This window comes from Mustela lutreola, chromosome 9, assembly GCF_030435805.1.
Source record: "Mustela lutreola isolate mMusLut2 chromosome 9, mMusLut2.pri, whole genome shotgun sequence".
Classification (NCBI taxonomy): Eukaryota; Metazoa; Chordata; class Mammalia; order Carnivora; family Mustelidae; genus Mustela; species Mustela lutreola.
The window spans coordinates 72596017-72612211 of record NC_081298.1 but is presented as its reverse complement, the minus strand read 5'-3'; the positions used below and the strand labels follow the sequence as shown (position 1 = coordinate 72612211).

At 43.6% G+C, this 16195-nt stretch overlaps 1 protein-coding gene across 1 annotated transcript in view; it reads left to right on the top strand.

The window, feature by feature from the left end:
* The first annotated feature begins 13116 nt into the window (after positions 1-13116).
* FBXO11 (F-box protein 11) overlaps positions 13117-16195 on the top strand; it is an 89311-nt gene continuing 86232 nt past the window's right edge. The window contains exon 1 of the mRNA XM_059134749.1: positions 13117-14151. Within this exon, the coding sequence (XP_058990732.1) occupies positions 13932-14151 (220 nt within the window). The 5' untranslated portion in view covers positions 13117-13931. The remainder of the gene's footprint in view (positions 14152-16195) is intronic.

The window sequence follows — 16195 nt, the reverse complement described above, 5'->3', positions numbered from 1 at the left end:
GTGGTACTCTGGAAGGTCTTTCTGGGAAGAAAAGACACAGTTTAAAGTCTTAACTAATGAGTAAAAACTAACCAGACGAAATGCAGCAAAGGAATGCAGAAGAGCCTTCTTGGCAGAAGGGACAGAAATAAAATTGGCAGAGATCAGTGAGTCATTAGATGGGGGCTGGTTCAAAAAGAGAGGAATCTTATAGATAGGCAGGTGGTGGCTGCAAAGGCACAGGCAGAACAGTAAAAATCAGGTTTCAATTAGATGTTTCTTCTGTCAACTCTGCTCTGGGGAACACCCCTTTTGTCCTGACCCAAGTCGTGGCTTCTCACCTGGCCAGTAACTAATCTCATCCTCTGGGATTGGCACTTTGGCAAGTTACCATCTTTCTAGCTTCCACCTTGTTCTCCATCTCTGACATTCATTCCTGATAAACCTCTTTATTCAATGCATTTTGCTGCTTGTTTGGCTGGTGTTCCAGATGCCTAATAGCCAGTTACATTAAACTTACCTTTATACTTATTGATCTTTCTTCACTAGAAAGAATACACTTACTCAAAATAAGATCTTAGATGTTTGGGTTTTGTTTTGTTTTGTTTTGTTTTTAATGATTTTCAAAGAAATAGCCAAGAGCCAAGGGCTAAGGGCCAAGAAAGCCAATAATAATGATAACAGCTACAAAAATGGACTTTTGTTGATTGACTCCTTAGTGTCTCAGCTCTGTCTTCTGTCCCCCACAGTCCCTTGATTGCCATTTGAGAAATGCCCCCTTGCCCCACAAAGCCCATGTGCTTCTGGGGAAGCTGACCCACTGCCTGGTTAGTGTAAAATAGCCATTACATTCCATCATCCCATACACAACTTTTGATTCCAGGGCAGAGATGTGACTTAAGCAAGTGAATATCAGGATACTTGCTAGGCTGCTAGGACCAAGTCATTCTCTCTAGATGTGGTTAAGGAACATGTACTCTTTGGAGCTGTAGGTAGCCAGTCATCTTATGATCGTGAGAGTTGCTGGTTTTTAGGATAAAGCTGGTGATGCAGAAGGCAGAGTGGAAAGATGGAAAGAAACTGAACCCTTAGTGAACCCTTAAACAATCCTTAGAGAAATAAACTGATCCAAAAAAGCCTACCCTACCTCAGGACTTTCTGGTTTCATCAACATTCCCTTGTTTAAACCAGTTTGAGTTGTGCTTTTTTGGCACTTGCAACATAAAATAGTCTAGGCCATACAGTTACTATTTGTTGTGAGCCTACTAGGTGCCAATTATTGCAATGTGTGTTCTATAGGCTAATCTTTACAACTGTATTTTTTTTTTTTTTTACAATTGTAAAGAACACATAACAAAATTTCCCATTTTAACCTTTTTTAAGTGTAGAATTCAGTGACACAAAGTGTAACCATTACCACTCTCTACTTTCAATCAGAATCATATTTTTTTAAAGATTTTATTTTATTTTATTTGACAGAGAGAGATCACAAGTAGGCAGAGAGGCAGGCAGAGAGAGAGGAAGGGAAGCAGGCCCCCTGCTGAGCAGATAGCCCGATGCGGGACTCAATCCAGGACCCTGAGATCATGACCTGAGCCGAAGGCAGCGGCTTAACCCACTGAGCCACCCAGGCGCCCCCAGAAACATATTTTGAGGTGGGTATTAATATCCTCACTTTACCAAAAAGGAAATTGATCCTCCAGAGAGGTGCATTTCCCAAATCAGACCACAGTTAGTGGTATAGTCAGGATGTAAACCCAGGGCTGTGTGACTATAAAGCCTAGGTTTTTTCCTACTTCATTATAGTGCCAGATTAAATTATCAAGCAAAGGAACAGGAAGTCTTGGTCAAATTATCAGCCCAGGTTCCAGATTAGAATCTTGGGAGGTTCAGATTCAACAAACAGGATATACGGTAAGGTGATCAGAAACCAAATGGTCAAAGGTTGAACACTAGAGGTGGAAATTAAGGGAATAGGGACAAGCATTTAGGCTTAAGAAGTAAGGCTGAAAGGAGTCTGTCTCATAAGTGAGCACTTCAAGAATATCTGGTTGTATTTGCTCACCCAACCCTTGTAGGTGAAAAATTCTTGCCCTTCCCACATATTTCTCAAAGGATTTTGATCTGAAGACTAATAACAAACCATATTCTAGAATAAAAAATACCCTCAATTCTATGTTAAGCATTCATTAAAATAAGTCACATAATGAAGCTGATTTATATCAAAAGGGAGACACATCCTGTGGTGGGGCCTGGTCCCTTAAATGAGGTCTATAATGACTGGAGAGCTCTATTACCTTCTTGTTAGGACAAGATGGATTCCAAGTAGTATTTCCTTTAAAAAAAAAAAAAAAAATTACAAGCTTCTATGCTAAAAGCTATCCACCTTTGATGAGTATCTCTTAATTGTTTACTTTTTAACTAAGGGTTTTAAGCTAGGGTCATTAGAACTCAAGGGTGTTTAATCTGTTGATCTGTTTGTTTTCAAAAGTCTGACTCCTTTCATTCGTGATCCTAGGTAAGTAGTAGCTCGGAGGGTTTTATTTATTCAAAAAGATCAGTTCCTTAATTTTCAATTTCCGTAAGTGTAAATTTTTGCAGTGTCAGAGGCTTTCTTGAAGTGGGGGAGGAGAAATTATGAGAATGGATTGGGTAAGACTCCCCACTGCCCCAAAACCTGGGCCTCCACACCAAGGCCTCTTCTCCAGTTGTGTATTAAACAAAATACTAACATTTTCTCAACAATTATTTTATATATAAGTTTAAGTGCTGACCTTAATGATTCACTGCATACTGAATAGAAATAGGACAGGGGCAGGATCTCCATAAAGCCAAGGTCATTTGACATGGTTGACACGTGTATGAGGCTTATCACTCTTTTACCTCAAAATCAGCATTTAGGGAGTGAATGTCCATCATATGTGTGGGCAGTCTGTATGACAATACAGTGTTTTGGAAAATAAAACGGAAAACCGTTTTTTTTCTTTAAAAGTTTGTGTGTGCTTATAAGGGACTTTTTTAGAGAAGTTTTAGATTCACAGGAAAATTGTGCAGAAAATAGGATATATATACCATATACTCATATACCCACTGCCGTACACATGCATAGCCTCCCCAACCAGAGTAGTGGTACATTTGTTACAATTGATTGAACCTATGGTGAATGACATGTTATAATCACCCAAAGTCCATAGTTTACATTAGGGTTCACTCTTGGTGTTGTACATCCTATAGGTTTAGACAAAATTGATAATGACATGAACCCATCATTATAGGACCACACAGAATAGTTTTATTGTCCAAAAAATATTCTGTGCTCTGCCTATCATACCCATCCTCCTCCCTAACCCCAGTACTGTCTCCATAGTTTTGCCATTTCCTGAATGCCATTTGGACTCTTACAGCACATAGCCTTTCCAGATTGTCTTCTTTCACTTAGTAATATGTAGTTAAGGTTCCCCTATGTCTTTTCATGGCTTGATAGCTCATTTCTCTTTAGTGTTGAATAATATTCCATTGTCTTGATGTACCACAGTTCATTTATCCATTCACCTACAGAAAGACATTTGGTTGCTTCCAAGTTTTGGCAATTATGAAAAAAGCTACTATAAACATCTGTGTGCAGGTGTTTGGGTAGACATAAGTTTTCAACTCCTTTGGGTAAATACCAATGGATGTGATTACTGCACCTTATGGTAATACTATGTTTTGTGGGGGGTTTTTTGTTGTCGTTGTTTTAAGATTTTAGTTATTGGTCCAAGAGAGAGAGAGAGACAGAGAGTGCACAAGCACAAGGAGGGGGAGGGGCAGGCAGTGGAAGAAGCAAGGAGCCTGATGCAGGATAGACACCAGGACCCTGAGATCACAACCTGAGCCAAAGGCAGATGCTTAACTGACTGAGCCACCAGGGCATCCCAAGAGTATGTTTCATTATGTGAGAAACCACCAAACTGTTTTCTGAAGTTACTGTACCATTTGCACTCCCACCAGCAATATAAAAGAGTTTCTTTCTTTCTTTTTTTTTTTTAAGACTTTATTTGTCAGAGAGGTAAAGAGAGAGGGAGCCCGAGCACACAAGCAGGAGGAGAGATAGGCAGAGGGAGAAGCAGACGTCCCACCGTGCAGGGAGCCCCATGTGGGATTCAATCCCCAGACCCCAGGGTCATGATCTGAGTCGAAGGCAGACACTTAACTGACAGAGTCACTGAGGTGTCCCTATACAAGAGTTTCTGTTGCTCCTTACCTCACCAGCATTTGGTGTGGTCAGCATCAGGGGATTTTGGCCATTCTAATAGGTGTGGAGTGAGTCTCCTTGTCTTTCTAGTTTTTACCCTTGTCCTCTCCACCCCCACCACTCCTTGCAATAGCCTGTCTTTTCAAAAGGACCCATGGAATCTGAGGGCTGTGTAGTAGGTGGCACAAACAAAGCAACATTAGATAAATGATAGAGTGAAAGGCTGAGAAAGGACTGGCTTGAGTCATATGGGAGCCCTGGGGAAAGGAGTCATCTGGCACACTTTCAAACCAATATTCTTTAAATAGCTGAGGGCAGAGAGAAATTCATTTTCTATTAATATAAAATGTATAGCTCTTTATGGTTAAAATAAAGAATTTATTACATGCATTGAATATAGCAATATTTCCACTTATTTGGAATTGTCTTTCATTTCACATTTTTCATTCATTTATAACTTACTACCAAGCATAGGGGTAAATTATAACTACAAAATCTTGCTCAAAATATATTTACATGGTCTTGTGTTTTTTTCCATTTTATTTGTCACCAAAAAATTCTAACGTTTCTGAAGTTCTTGTTCTTTTTTTTTTAATTTTTCTTTTGGGAATTTCTGAGCTAGGCAACATCTTGTAAGACACAGTCATGGCTTTAAGATGTAGAAAATAACCATCTGTCCCCCAAAACAGTGTTAAAAATTGGGAGTAGAATTCCAAATTCAAATGCTACCTCCACCTCTTTTACTGATCAACTTACCTGAGGGAACATGCACACCTGTGTCTATGCCCCGCTTAGAACTCCAGGACCATCTTATGAGTAAGCAAGCCAATGCCCAAACTTAAAACTTAGATCAAGGCTGGCAGAGGCCAGGTGGACTAAGTGAGGCGTCTTGCTTTTCCAACCCCAAATCTAACTCCTGTAACCCCCTCAAATATGCCAGAAGAAAGAAGAGTAGGAATGAGGGTTAAGAATAAGACTTATAGGGGTGCCTGGGTGTCTCAGTGGGTTAAAGCCTCTGCCTTCAGCTCAGGTCATGATCCTAGGGTTCTGGGATCAAGCCCCACGTCGGGCTCTCTGCTCAGCCGGGAGCCTGCTTCCTCCTCTCTCTCTGCCTACCTCCCTGCCTGCTTGTGATCTCTGTCAAATAAAAAAATAAATAAATAAAAATTAAAAAAAAAAAAGAATAAGACTTATAGAAAGAGGTATAAGTAGATGAGTACAAGTCCCCCTACCTGACCAGATGCCAGGATGATGTTGGCCTGCCAGACCTATGGAGCTGAGAACAGGAAGGAGAGAGGGGAACAATGAGGCCTCCTTACCAGAGATAGTCTACCATCCTAGCCTCACTTCCCTGGAGACTATAGGTACAAAGCAGCCTGCTGCTCCTCTGGGGAAGAAATAAGGCACTAGGGCTCGTAAGAAAGGAAAGTGTCTTTCAGTGTCATGATCCTTCCCTCTAGTGAAGTGTCCCCAGAGTCTCTGACCAGATGAATCACTTCTTCCATGTGGAGGCTCTAACAAGAGGGTAAACAGAGGCAAAAGTTGGACTGAAGTTTCCTCTTTTGTGAGCTCTGGCAGAAAAGCTGAACAACCCCCCACATATCCCATTGTTCATTTTCTCTTTAACAACTGCACTTAATAAGCAAACGTTTGCTCAGCCAAGATTGTCCAACTAAGAAAGATCACCAGCTCCCTCGGTCATTACCACTGTTCCTCGCTATAACTTCCTGGGACCACTGAGATGCACAGTTAAACTGGTCCCCCTAAGAGTTTCTGTAATGGGTCATAACAGATCATTAATCAATTTAACTTCAAGGCCGCACTGCATCCTTGGCCAAATATTCACTCCCTAGTGTATTTCCCATCTGAAATCATACCTAGTCATACTGTCCAAAACTGGTCAACAGAGAAGATTGCTTTCAAAAGTCCAAATAAAACAACAAAGAATGATTGAAAACAGAGCAATGACAATAATAATAACAGAGAAACTCAAGTACAAAATGAATTCTTCTTTCTACCCTAAATTGAACTCCAAAGACTTTAAAAGTCCAAGTACTCTTCTCCCTAGTCTCCTGAGCCTTTCAGTTCCTGTCAGAAGATTCTCCTTTAAGTGCCTTGGAGTTTGGGTTCCTTCAGCAGCCACTGTACCCTGAGCCTTCTTCCTGAAAGTGTAGTACCTTCAGCACTCTCAAAATGCAGTAACCCACCCAAACCTCTCGAGTCCCACAAATGTAGAAGCAAATGCGAATTTTGCAGTGATAGCAGTTTGCAAACAAGATGATGTTCCTAAACATGGGGAGATGGAGAGGAGAAGGGAGTTGGGAAATCGGAGTGGGAGACGAACCATTGGAGACTGTGGACTCTGAAAAACAATCTGAGGGTTTTGGAGGGGTGGGGGGTGGGAGGTTGGGTGAGCCTGGTGGTGGGTATTGTGGAGGGCATGTATTGCATGGAGCACTGTGTGTGGTGCATAAACAATGAATTCTGGAATACTGAAATTAAAAAAATAAAAATTAAAAAAAAAAAGAAAAAGATGATGTTCCTAGGACCCTGTGAACAGATAGCCCCTCATGGCTGCCTATCAGAACCTGCAGCAAACTTAGTGTTACCTGGGGGAAGGGACATAATGCATGGGAAACTAAGGATGAAAAGAGAACAGCTTTTTGGTTTCCACCTTGCAGGGATACCTATTAAAACGTCAGTTTTCCAACTGCTACATGTGAATTTAAATTCAGTTGTGATAAACTTCCAAACAAGAGGTTAACTCTGACAAAGAACATAGTTCTTTGTGTCTTTTAATGACATAGTTGACTTCCCATACAACATCTTCCTCCTTTTCCTCAAAAACCTACATTTTTTTCTACAGACTCCCATTCCCTCCCTCCGACTGACCACATCGGAGGCTATCAGGCCAAACTTGATTAGCCTATAAGTAATCCTCATCCTTGCCAAAGATTCATTCGAGAAGGGACATAGAGCCCAAGTAGGTACAAAGAGACATGAGGAGGTTTTCAATGGCAGCATCTCTAATGTCTAGATCACACTCAACTCTTCCTTCCTTCTCTTCTCATGTTTTGAACACTTCTATTTCCATTTCCTTTTTGAGTCTGGTGTTCCTAGCCTGAAAGACATGTCAAATGGAGGAGTCTGGTCTCCATCAAGTGACACAGCTTCCTTCTCCATGTGTGAACATAGCACCCCACGTTTATAATAGGTGATTCTGTAGTGCATACTTAGAGCCCTGCAGCTGATCTTTGCATTTGTCTGCTCCAGGCCCAAGACTTTTTAAACTTTATGACCTAGTTGCTGCACACGGTTTTCCTGCTTTAGAATTCTTTAGGTCTATTAATCTTGCTAGCAAAATCCGCTCTCCTGAAATGTATCTTAGCTGGATTATCACTCTCCACAGATTCCTGAATCAGAAGCTTCTATTGATGCTTCCAAAAGCGATCATCTCAGGGTCACAGAGGGGTCTAATATGTCCTCTGACATCTGTTCCTCCCCTAAACCCCACTTCCTCCAGCTTTCAGATTCTCTAGTCCTTAAGTAACTCTCACTACTTCGTGTATTAATTTCTTCCACTTATTTCTCTGCTCCTGACCCATGTCTATCATTCTGATCCCTTTCAAGGAAGCCCAAGTGAACATTTAAATTTTAACCTTAAGTAGTTAAGGTTAAGTTAAAGTTAAGTTAAATGTAGTTACTTAAAGTTAAGTTAAATGTAGTTACTTAAACACAGCCAACTCTTCTACTAACACAGATAAACCCCCAACTGCTGTCTCCTTTCTTTTTCTTGCTAGGCATATGCATTCGTTTCCTGACCTAGTCCTTAGACTTTCACGTGAGAGGCTCCCATAGTGAAAAAACGCTAGAGCATTCTGCATCTGCCATAATATGCTCAGTTCAAATACTGCCTGAGTGGAGAAATCCTGCAAGGGAGGTCTCCCACCAAAGTGTGCCTGATCTTCAGCTGCTGTCATTCTGCCCATCGGTGGTGGTGTTGTCTTCAGTGTACCTTGTAAAAAAGTATCTAGTAGTATTCATTTTCTAGGAACATTTCCTCACAACAGCCTTACCTGCTTCCCTACATATTATGTCCGTGCAGTTTTTTTTTTTTAAGATTTTATTTATTTGTTTATTTTCGAGAGGGTGGAAGAGTGGAAGGGCATGGGGAGAAGGAGAGAGAGAATCTCAAGCAGACTCCCTGCTAAGCACAGAGCCGCATGTGGGGCTCCATCTCACAACGCCGAGATCACGACATGTGCAGAATACAAAAGTCAGACACTTAACCGACTGTGCCATGCGGGTGACCCGTGTCTGTGTAGTTTTGAAAGTCATCAAGTAAGGCCTCAAATAACACCAACACCAATGGCAATAGCAACAGTGGCTGACAGTTTACTGAGCCCCCACTATGCACCAAGCATGATTCTCAGCATACTGCAGGTATCGATTTACTCAGTCCTCCCAAGAATCCCATGAATGACTATTATTACCCTCATTTTACAGATGCAGAAACTAAAGCACAGAGAGGATAAGTAATTTTCCCAAAGCTAGACAACTAGTGAGTGGCAGAGTCCCTGTTAGTCTTCTGCTCTGATATCTGCCCACACATTGGTCACCTACCAATTCTTCCATAATATAACTCACTTCTATCATTTAGCTTCATCTTCTCTCAATGCTTGGAAATTGGGTTCTATTTTTAAAAAGCAAAAATAAAGATTTACAACTGCCTGTCTCAGCCCATCCTAAATCTTGCACATAATTAATTTTTTAAGAGTGCTAGGTCTCTATTATTCCACAGGGAAGGGTATTAAAGTTCAAATCTGTAACTCTTTATAGATAGCCTCTATTACAAGTATCATTGGACTGCCTGCTTACCAGGTTTTCCCCCATATACATTAAATTTAAATCCTTAGTTCCAAGTTAATTTTTACCGCCTAACTGATAAAATAATATCTGAGCATGTACTAAAGAATGAATTTCTGCAGCTTAGTGAGATAAGTCATTCATACTCTAACAAGGATATTTTAAACAGCTGGTTATTCCTTCAGGAAAACCATATTCAGATCAAGCTAATTTCCTAAATGACATAAAAGGAGTGAGAGCTCTGAGGTGTCTTATGTAACTCACTGAGTGCTGATGGCTTGGGACTAGATGATGGAAAGGGAGGCTGAATCTTTGACATGGTAAAAACTGCCATTTAAAAATCACAGTAAATATCACCTGCTGGGTATTAAAATGATTAAAGGGCTTTTTTTCCCCATACTTCTATTGTGATAGGTTTTATAAACAAATAATTTTAAGTACACTAACCTGTTAAGCACCAGTAATTAGTTGAGAAAAACAAACACAAATGTTATTGAAGAGAGAGAGCAAACCCTGAGGGAATTTAGTCCTCTGAAATTATGCTAAGTGTCTACTACACTCATTTTGGGAGACACCCATCCCAAATAAAAACCCCTTTACGTTTTTCTCCTGTTTTCTGTCACACATAATTTCTATAATAGCTAATTGACAGGACTACTTACTAACACAGGTGGACCAGGCAATGGATAACACTATCTGGAATACTTGGGGTTTTCATGGAAGAATTGAGCCTATAAATACCTAAGAATGGAATAGGTACTGAACTGGCAGATGGTAACTTTGCCACTAAGTAGTTATGGGATTTGGTTTTGTCACCTTACCTCTTTGAACTTTAGTTTCCCAATTTGTCCAATACAGGAATGAGAATTCAATGATCTCCAATGCCCATTCTAACAACTCCCAAGTTCCACAATTTTAAGATGGCTTTGAACACTTTGAACAAAGATTTGAATATTTAATACCATAAAATAGACTAAAAATATGTAGGAATGACAAGATATGGGGATAGGATTTTTTTGTTATCTCCCAAAAGGTGTTCCATTATTGTAAAACTAGTTCCTCTCCTGCAGTCTATCATGGCTCCAAGGAAGGGTAAGCAGAGCAGATGCCATTACAAGAATGAACAGGATACTGCTTCCTCCTCTCTCTCTCTCTGCCTGCCTCTCTGCCTACTTGTGATCTCTGTCTGTCAAATAAATAAATAAAATCTTTAAAAAAAAAAAAAAAAAAAGAATGAATGAATGAACAGGATATAGCACAGAAGGAAAGCCCCTGACATACAAGAAGGAGAAAAATTCATCTCTTGTAGCCCTGAGGGATGATGGAAGGAAGTAAGGGGTACAAGGAATTAGTAATCAGACTCAGTGTGCTTACCTTCCACCCCTTCTTGGGGTGGAAACTACAATTGGAGGTGTATAGTTCACATAGATTTGGGGAAATGCAAGAAAACCAGGGATAGTGGTTTGGTTCTCTGAGCATGGCTGTGAGAGTCTGAGTCCTCTAGAAACTCAGCTTTCAGCTTGATGGCTTGTTCAGTATGACATAGGGTGAATCATGCAAAATTGGTGGAGGGAGATGGCCGCATAGATAAGCCCAAAGCAAGGCTCCTAGCTCATCAAGGCCTACATGTGGTATTTAGGGAATCCGGAAGTTCCCATATGTGAGAAGACAGAGTGGCACTGTGAGAATCAGTGGGCCTGCAGAGACCCGGGGTCAGTCAATACTGAGACTGTGGTACATACAGCAAATGGCTCAGGTAAATACCTCAGTAAAGGAACTAGTATGATATTTCAAAAAAAAACAAAAACAAAAACAAAAACCAGAAATGGCCAATTTTACCTCTGAGGCTATCAGTTCTCCTTTCAGACCATAGCAGACACTCCATACATTCTGTGGATAACACAAGGAGTGGCAAGCATGGCTTCCCTGATGCCATGTAAGCCTTCCCATCCCTCAGGGCTGCTACCAACCAACTAGTCACTGCGTAAATTAGAAAAAGACACTCCTTTCTCAAGACACTTCACTTCCACCTATCAGAAAATTGTCATAATATACTGATTTTGTTAGAACAAGGCATCTTATTGCTACATGCCACAGAACTGTCATAATAAACTTTAAAATCTAGGATGCTGAAGATATAAAATCTATTCACCTTAAACAGCAACCCTCAACCTCCATATGTATCTTGAAATGAGAGGGAGGTGGGTAAATCTCAAAGATTCAATATCTATGTTTAAAAAAGACAGAAAGATAATGTGGGGACTTGAGAAGTTAAACATTACAGAAAATAAACAAGTTACATCTTCTTTGCACATCTGAATTAATATAAATAAATCTTCACCTCTGCCATGCCAAATTACAAATGCTTTATGCCCAAGATTTTTGCCTTTTAGATTTATTTTTGGTATCTCCCGTAGCACCTTACATAGTCATGCAGATGGAACAGAAGGAACCAATAAGTGTTTGTTGAATAAAAAAGTAAATTTGTTGAAAAATCAGAATTATGGATCCATCTGTATGTATAATAGCAAGTAATTTTCCTTCCCACCCCGTATCTAACCAAATCTAAAATTTTACCCAGTGGCACCTAGCTAACAACCATAAAAATAGGGAGTTCTTCAGTTGTTTTCTAAAACCTCTTTCTCAGATATTTTTTGAAGGAAACTTATATCTAAGTTTCAACATTTTCAGGACCAAAGAGAGATCATCTCAAAACCACAGAATTTTTAAAAATCGAAAACAGGATTGTCATCCAAAATAAGTTCTTATTAAAAGGTGAGGAGGCCTCATCTAGAAAGGTAGCCTGCCTAGAGTCACATAATCAAATCAGGGATTCAAACACCCTGCACAATAAAGGCTCCTCCTGGCCCCTCACTCCCCTCCTTCCCCGAGTACACACTTCTCTGCCTCTCAGCTTTACTTCATCATACTTTGTAAACCGCTTAATTATCTATGTCAAACCTAGAGAGCAACTGGTCGAACCCAAATAAGAGAGAAATCATCCAACGTTCCGAAAACCAGAGAACCAGGTAAATTGCCAGTTTTACCATATACATAAAATGGTAAACAAAAGGAGAGCCGAGCGAATTGAGAAAGGGTACTTTTTCCGTCTTCACAACAAAAGCTAGGGAATAAAAACGCGTTTTCCTTGGGGACAGATTATGCTGAGGGGACCAGATACAAAAGATAATTCCTCTTGGGGTTTTTCCTTTACCTTTGAGTTTGCGGGACCTAAAAAAAAAAAAATTAAAAAAAATTTTTAAATCACATAAGCAATCATAATCTCGCACATTTACTTCCCTCCTTTTCTCACGTATTATTTTCCTGAACATTATCTAGACCACGTTTCCAAAAGAGAAATTGACCAAAGATCTATTCAAAATGTTTTCAAGATTTAGGTGACTCCTCTTAGGCTGCGATTAGGAAAGTACTCCAAACTTCGGTTACAAGCTGAAAGCTCAGTGAATTGGATCTCCAAGATTTGCAAATACCCTCAGCTGGGCTAAAGGGCACAGAATCTCTAGCGCTCCCTACAGCTCACATTTTGAACCTACCTACCACAGAAAACGCGAGTTACCAAGGATCGGTTCCCTGGCTCCACTTTTTTCTCTGGTTAAAAATCGGGTGAAGGTGGTGGGGGGGGGGGGGCGAAAAGGCGAACCAAAGGATTAATCACTTCTCCCCATTACATCAGCAGCCCCCGCCCTTTCCTCCGAGAACCTCCTCTCCTAGAATCGTCGCTACGCACTAGCGCTCTCTTCGCCCACCCCCCACCCTATTATATGCCCTGATACCTCCCCATTATCACCCGCCCCACTACACTCCCCCTTCCCTCCTTCCCCCTCCTCGGCGAGGGAGGGAGGAAACCCGAGAGAGGAAACAGGGCGTTGGAGGAAGGGTCTTCGCCATAAGAGCGGAGGCCCCATTGGCCTGAAGGTTGTATGGGATCTCTCCATTGGCTGCCTGGCTAGAATCCCCGCCCCTCTGCGTCCCCGCCCATTCACCCCTCCCCCCGCCGCCCCGCGGCCCTCCCCCGCGCCCCTGGCCAGCCCCGCGGCGGGGAGGGACCCACTGGGCGAGTGGAGGCTCCGGCGATGTCAATGGCTCCTCCTGCCACGGAGCAGCAGCAGAAGCAGCGGCGACGGGGTTGAGGAGGAAGAGGAGGAGGAGGAAAGGTTCCTTTAAGGAGGAGGAACGACGACGCCTCTTTTTCCCTCTATCTCCTCCCTTCACACTCATTTCCCCTTCGCCTAGGAGAGAAGGGGGGGAGGAGAGAGAAGAGGCCGAAGAAAGAGAAAAAATTCCTCACAGAAATCTCTTTCAGGGGGTGTGGGGGTAGGAAGAGGGAAAAAAAAAAAAAAAAGAGCCGGGCGCCCCCTGCTCCCTCCCTCCCTTCTCTCCCTCTCTTCTCCTCCTTCTCCCTTCCTCGCCCGCCCGCCCACTCCCCCCGCCGCCGGAGACGCCGCTCGGGAGTCGGCGGGACCGGAGTCTGTCTCCTCACCCGCCGACGCCGCGCTTCGCCCCGGGATCCCCAGGCGGGCGGACGCCCTTTCTTTCTTTCTCTCGCTCTGCCCGTCTTTCTGTCTCCGTCCCTCGCGGCCGCCCCGCCCGGCGGCCTCGGCCTTCCCCGTGCGTCAGGCCCGCCCGCCCGGCCTCGCTCGGTCTCTGTCCGTCTCCGCGGGCCTTTCTCTCGACTCGGGGTCTCGCTCGCCCCCTCCGCCCTTCCCATCTCCCCTTCCCCTCGCCCCCTTTCCTTCCTCCCCCTCCCCAACCCCTACTCCTGCCCCGGAGCTCGCTGTGCGTGTGCGTGTGTGTGTGTCCCTCCGCCAACGCCGCCACCTCAGCCCGGCAAATGAACTCCGTCCGAGCCGCCAACCGGAGACCCAGGCGAGTGTCGCGGCCGCGCCCGGTGCAGCAACAGCAGCAGCAGCCCCCGCAGCAGCCGCCGCCGCAGCCGCCCCAGCAGCAGCCGCAGCAGCAGCCTCCGCCGCCGCCGCAGCAGCAGCAGCCTCCGCCGCCGCCACCGCCGCCTCCGCCGCTGCCCCAGGAGCGGAACAACGCCGGCGAGCGGGGTAAGGCCGCGCTCCCTCCCCGCCGCCCGCCGGCTCGGGCGCCGGCCGGCCGGGACCCGCGGGGAGGGAGGCCGGGGCGGGCGGGGGAGGCCTGTGCGCCCCCGGGCTGGGAGACAGAGGCTGAGCGGAGGCGGGTCCGCGGCTGCCGCAGTGTCAGCCCGGCCCGGGGCCGGGCCGGCAGGAAAAGCCGCGGCTTCCCCACTCGCCCGGGCTCTAGCTCAGGCCGCGCTTTGTTTGGTTGCGGGGGCTCGGCACCCTCACCCCCCACCCATCCTTTGGCTTCTCGCCTGGTTTACGGACCCCGCAGGAGTCTGTTGGTGGCTAGGGTGGGGGGAGGCAAAGGGTGGGATTTCCCCCTTTTCTACTGCCTTCCACGTTTAGCCTCCTTCTTCCTAACAGAAGGCGGTGGGGAACAACTGGGAGTGATCGGGCGGTGGGGCTGGCTGGGGAACTTGTTTTCCCCCTTTTCTCTGTTAGCCTCCCCCTTCCTGTGGAGGAGGGGGAGGGGGAGAATCCGAGTGGTCTGTGGTGTTGGCCGGGGAACTTGTTTCCCCCACCCCCCTTCCTAGTCACGGGGTAGGGGCAGCAGCGACTACTCTCCCAACCCCACAATGTTTGCTGCGCAGTTTGGCTTTAGTTACAGAACCCAAGGGAAGGACCCGTTAAATCAAGACCTTTAAATAAATAAATATAGAATCCATCGGCCATTTCCAGCCCCCTCCCTCGCGTGCAGTGCAGTTACCCTGCCGCTCTATCGACCACCCCTCTCGCCTGTCCTTCCTTAGCGAACCCCTACGCCACTGTGCTACCCTCCGTCTCCTAGTGGGGTTTGAACGCCCCGTCCCTCGAACTGGCCCCTTGGGAGAGTGTGAGTGTGTGCTGTGTCCAAGGCCTAGTGAAATGTGTCATTTGGACCCAACTGTGCAGCTCTATCTGGTAACCACCATTGTCTAAGGGCTGAGGCTCCCGGGGGTTGGATTCTTGGTTTAGCAAAAATAATGTTCAGTTCTACTTTGATGATGTGGTTATTTTGGGAGGTTTATGGGGTAGGGTGTTGCACCTTGGTCTCCAAATGTAACTATTCTCAATTAATTAGCAGCTCGGTGGGGGTGGAGGTCAGTACCATATTTATGTGTACGGTTGTTGTTTTAAGGAGGAGGGGAATTGTTAGGAGACATTTTGCGTGTTTTCGTTGGCGGATTAAGGTTAATTTTACATGCATTGGTTGTCACACCTCCTTTGATTCAGGGAATTGAGATTAAATGCCTTTTTAAAAATTACACATTCTTTGCTTAAAAACTGTTTCGGTGTTGTACTTGAGGAAAATACTTAAATGGAAGAGAGATGATAATCTGAGAAATAGTTCAAAGGGTTTTTACTAGTCACTGTTACAGATAGTCCTTGAGAAAGCAGTTTGTTATATTTTGCTTGAAAGAATGTGATGTTTCAAGCCAGTTAGAGGTCTTGTGTAACACTATTGGCAGATATGTTTTAATGATTCTTTGATACATTTACCATTTTTTTGTAAATTAAAAATATTTATAGTTTCATCATCTCCTTTCATATTTGCATATCAGTGTTTTCCTGTATTCCATTCAAATAATACTCAAGTCTCCTTCCACTATATGTTGTCTCACAAAATTTTTTGAGAAAACAAGTGACACTAGATTGAAATCCTAGCATAGTCAGGATTTAATTTCTATAAGTAAGTAAGTGTTTTCAAGATGTACTGATTTATTCATACCATTAGGGCTGAATAAAATCTGTTTGACCAAACTTAATTTAGTCTCATTACATATTTTAAATTATTTATTCTGAATCTCCTTTTCACGATGTGTGTAATTTCAAACTTAGTTGAGGTACTTCTATCTTGGATACTTTTCTTTATTTGTGTGAATTATTAGCTGCTAAAGTCTGTTTCCTTTTGAAGTAAAGTGGCTTGGTTGTTGGTATTGGCATGCCAGAGTGTCAGTTTTCTTTTCATTCATGTACGGAAGCTGACTGACAAAGATGTTCATGAAATCAGGATTTCAATATGTACCTA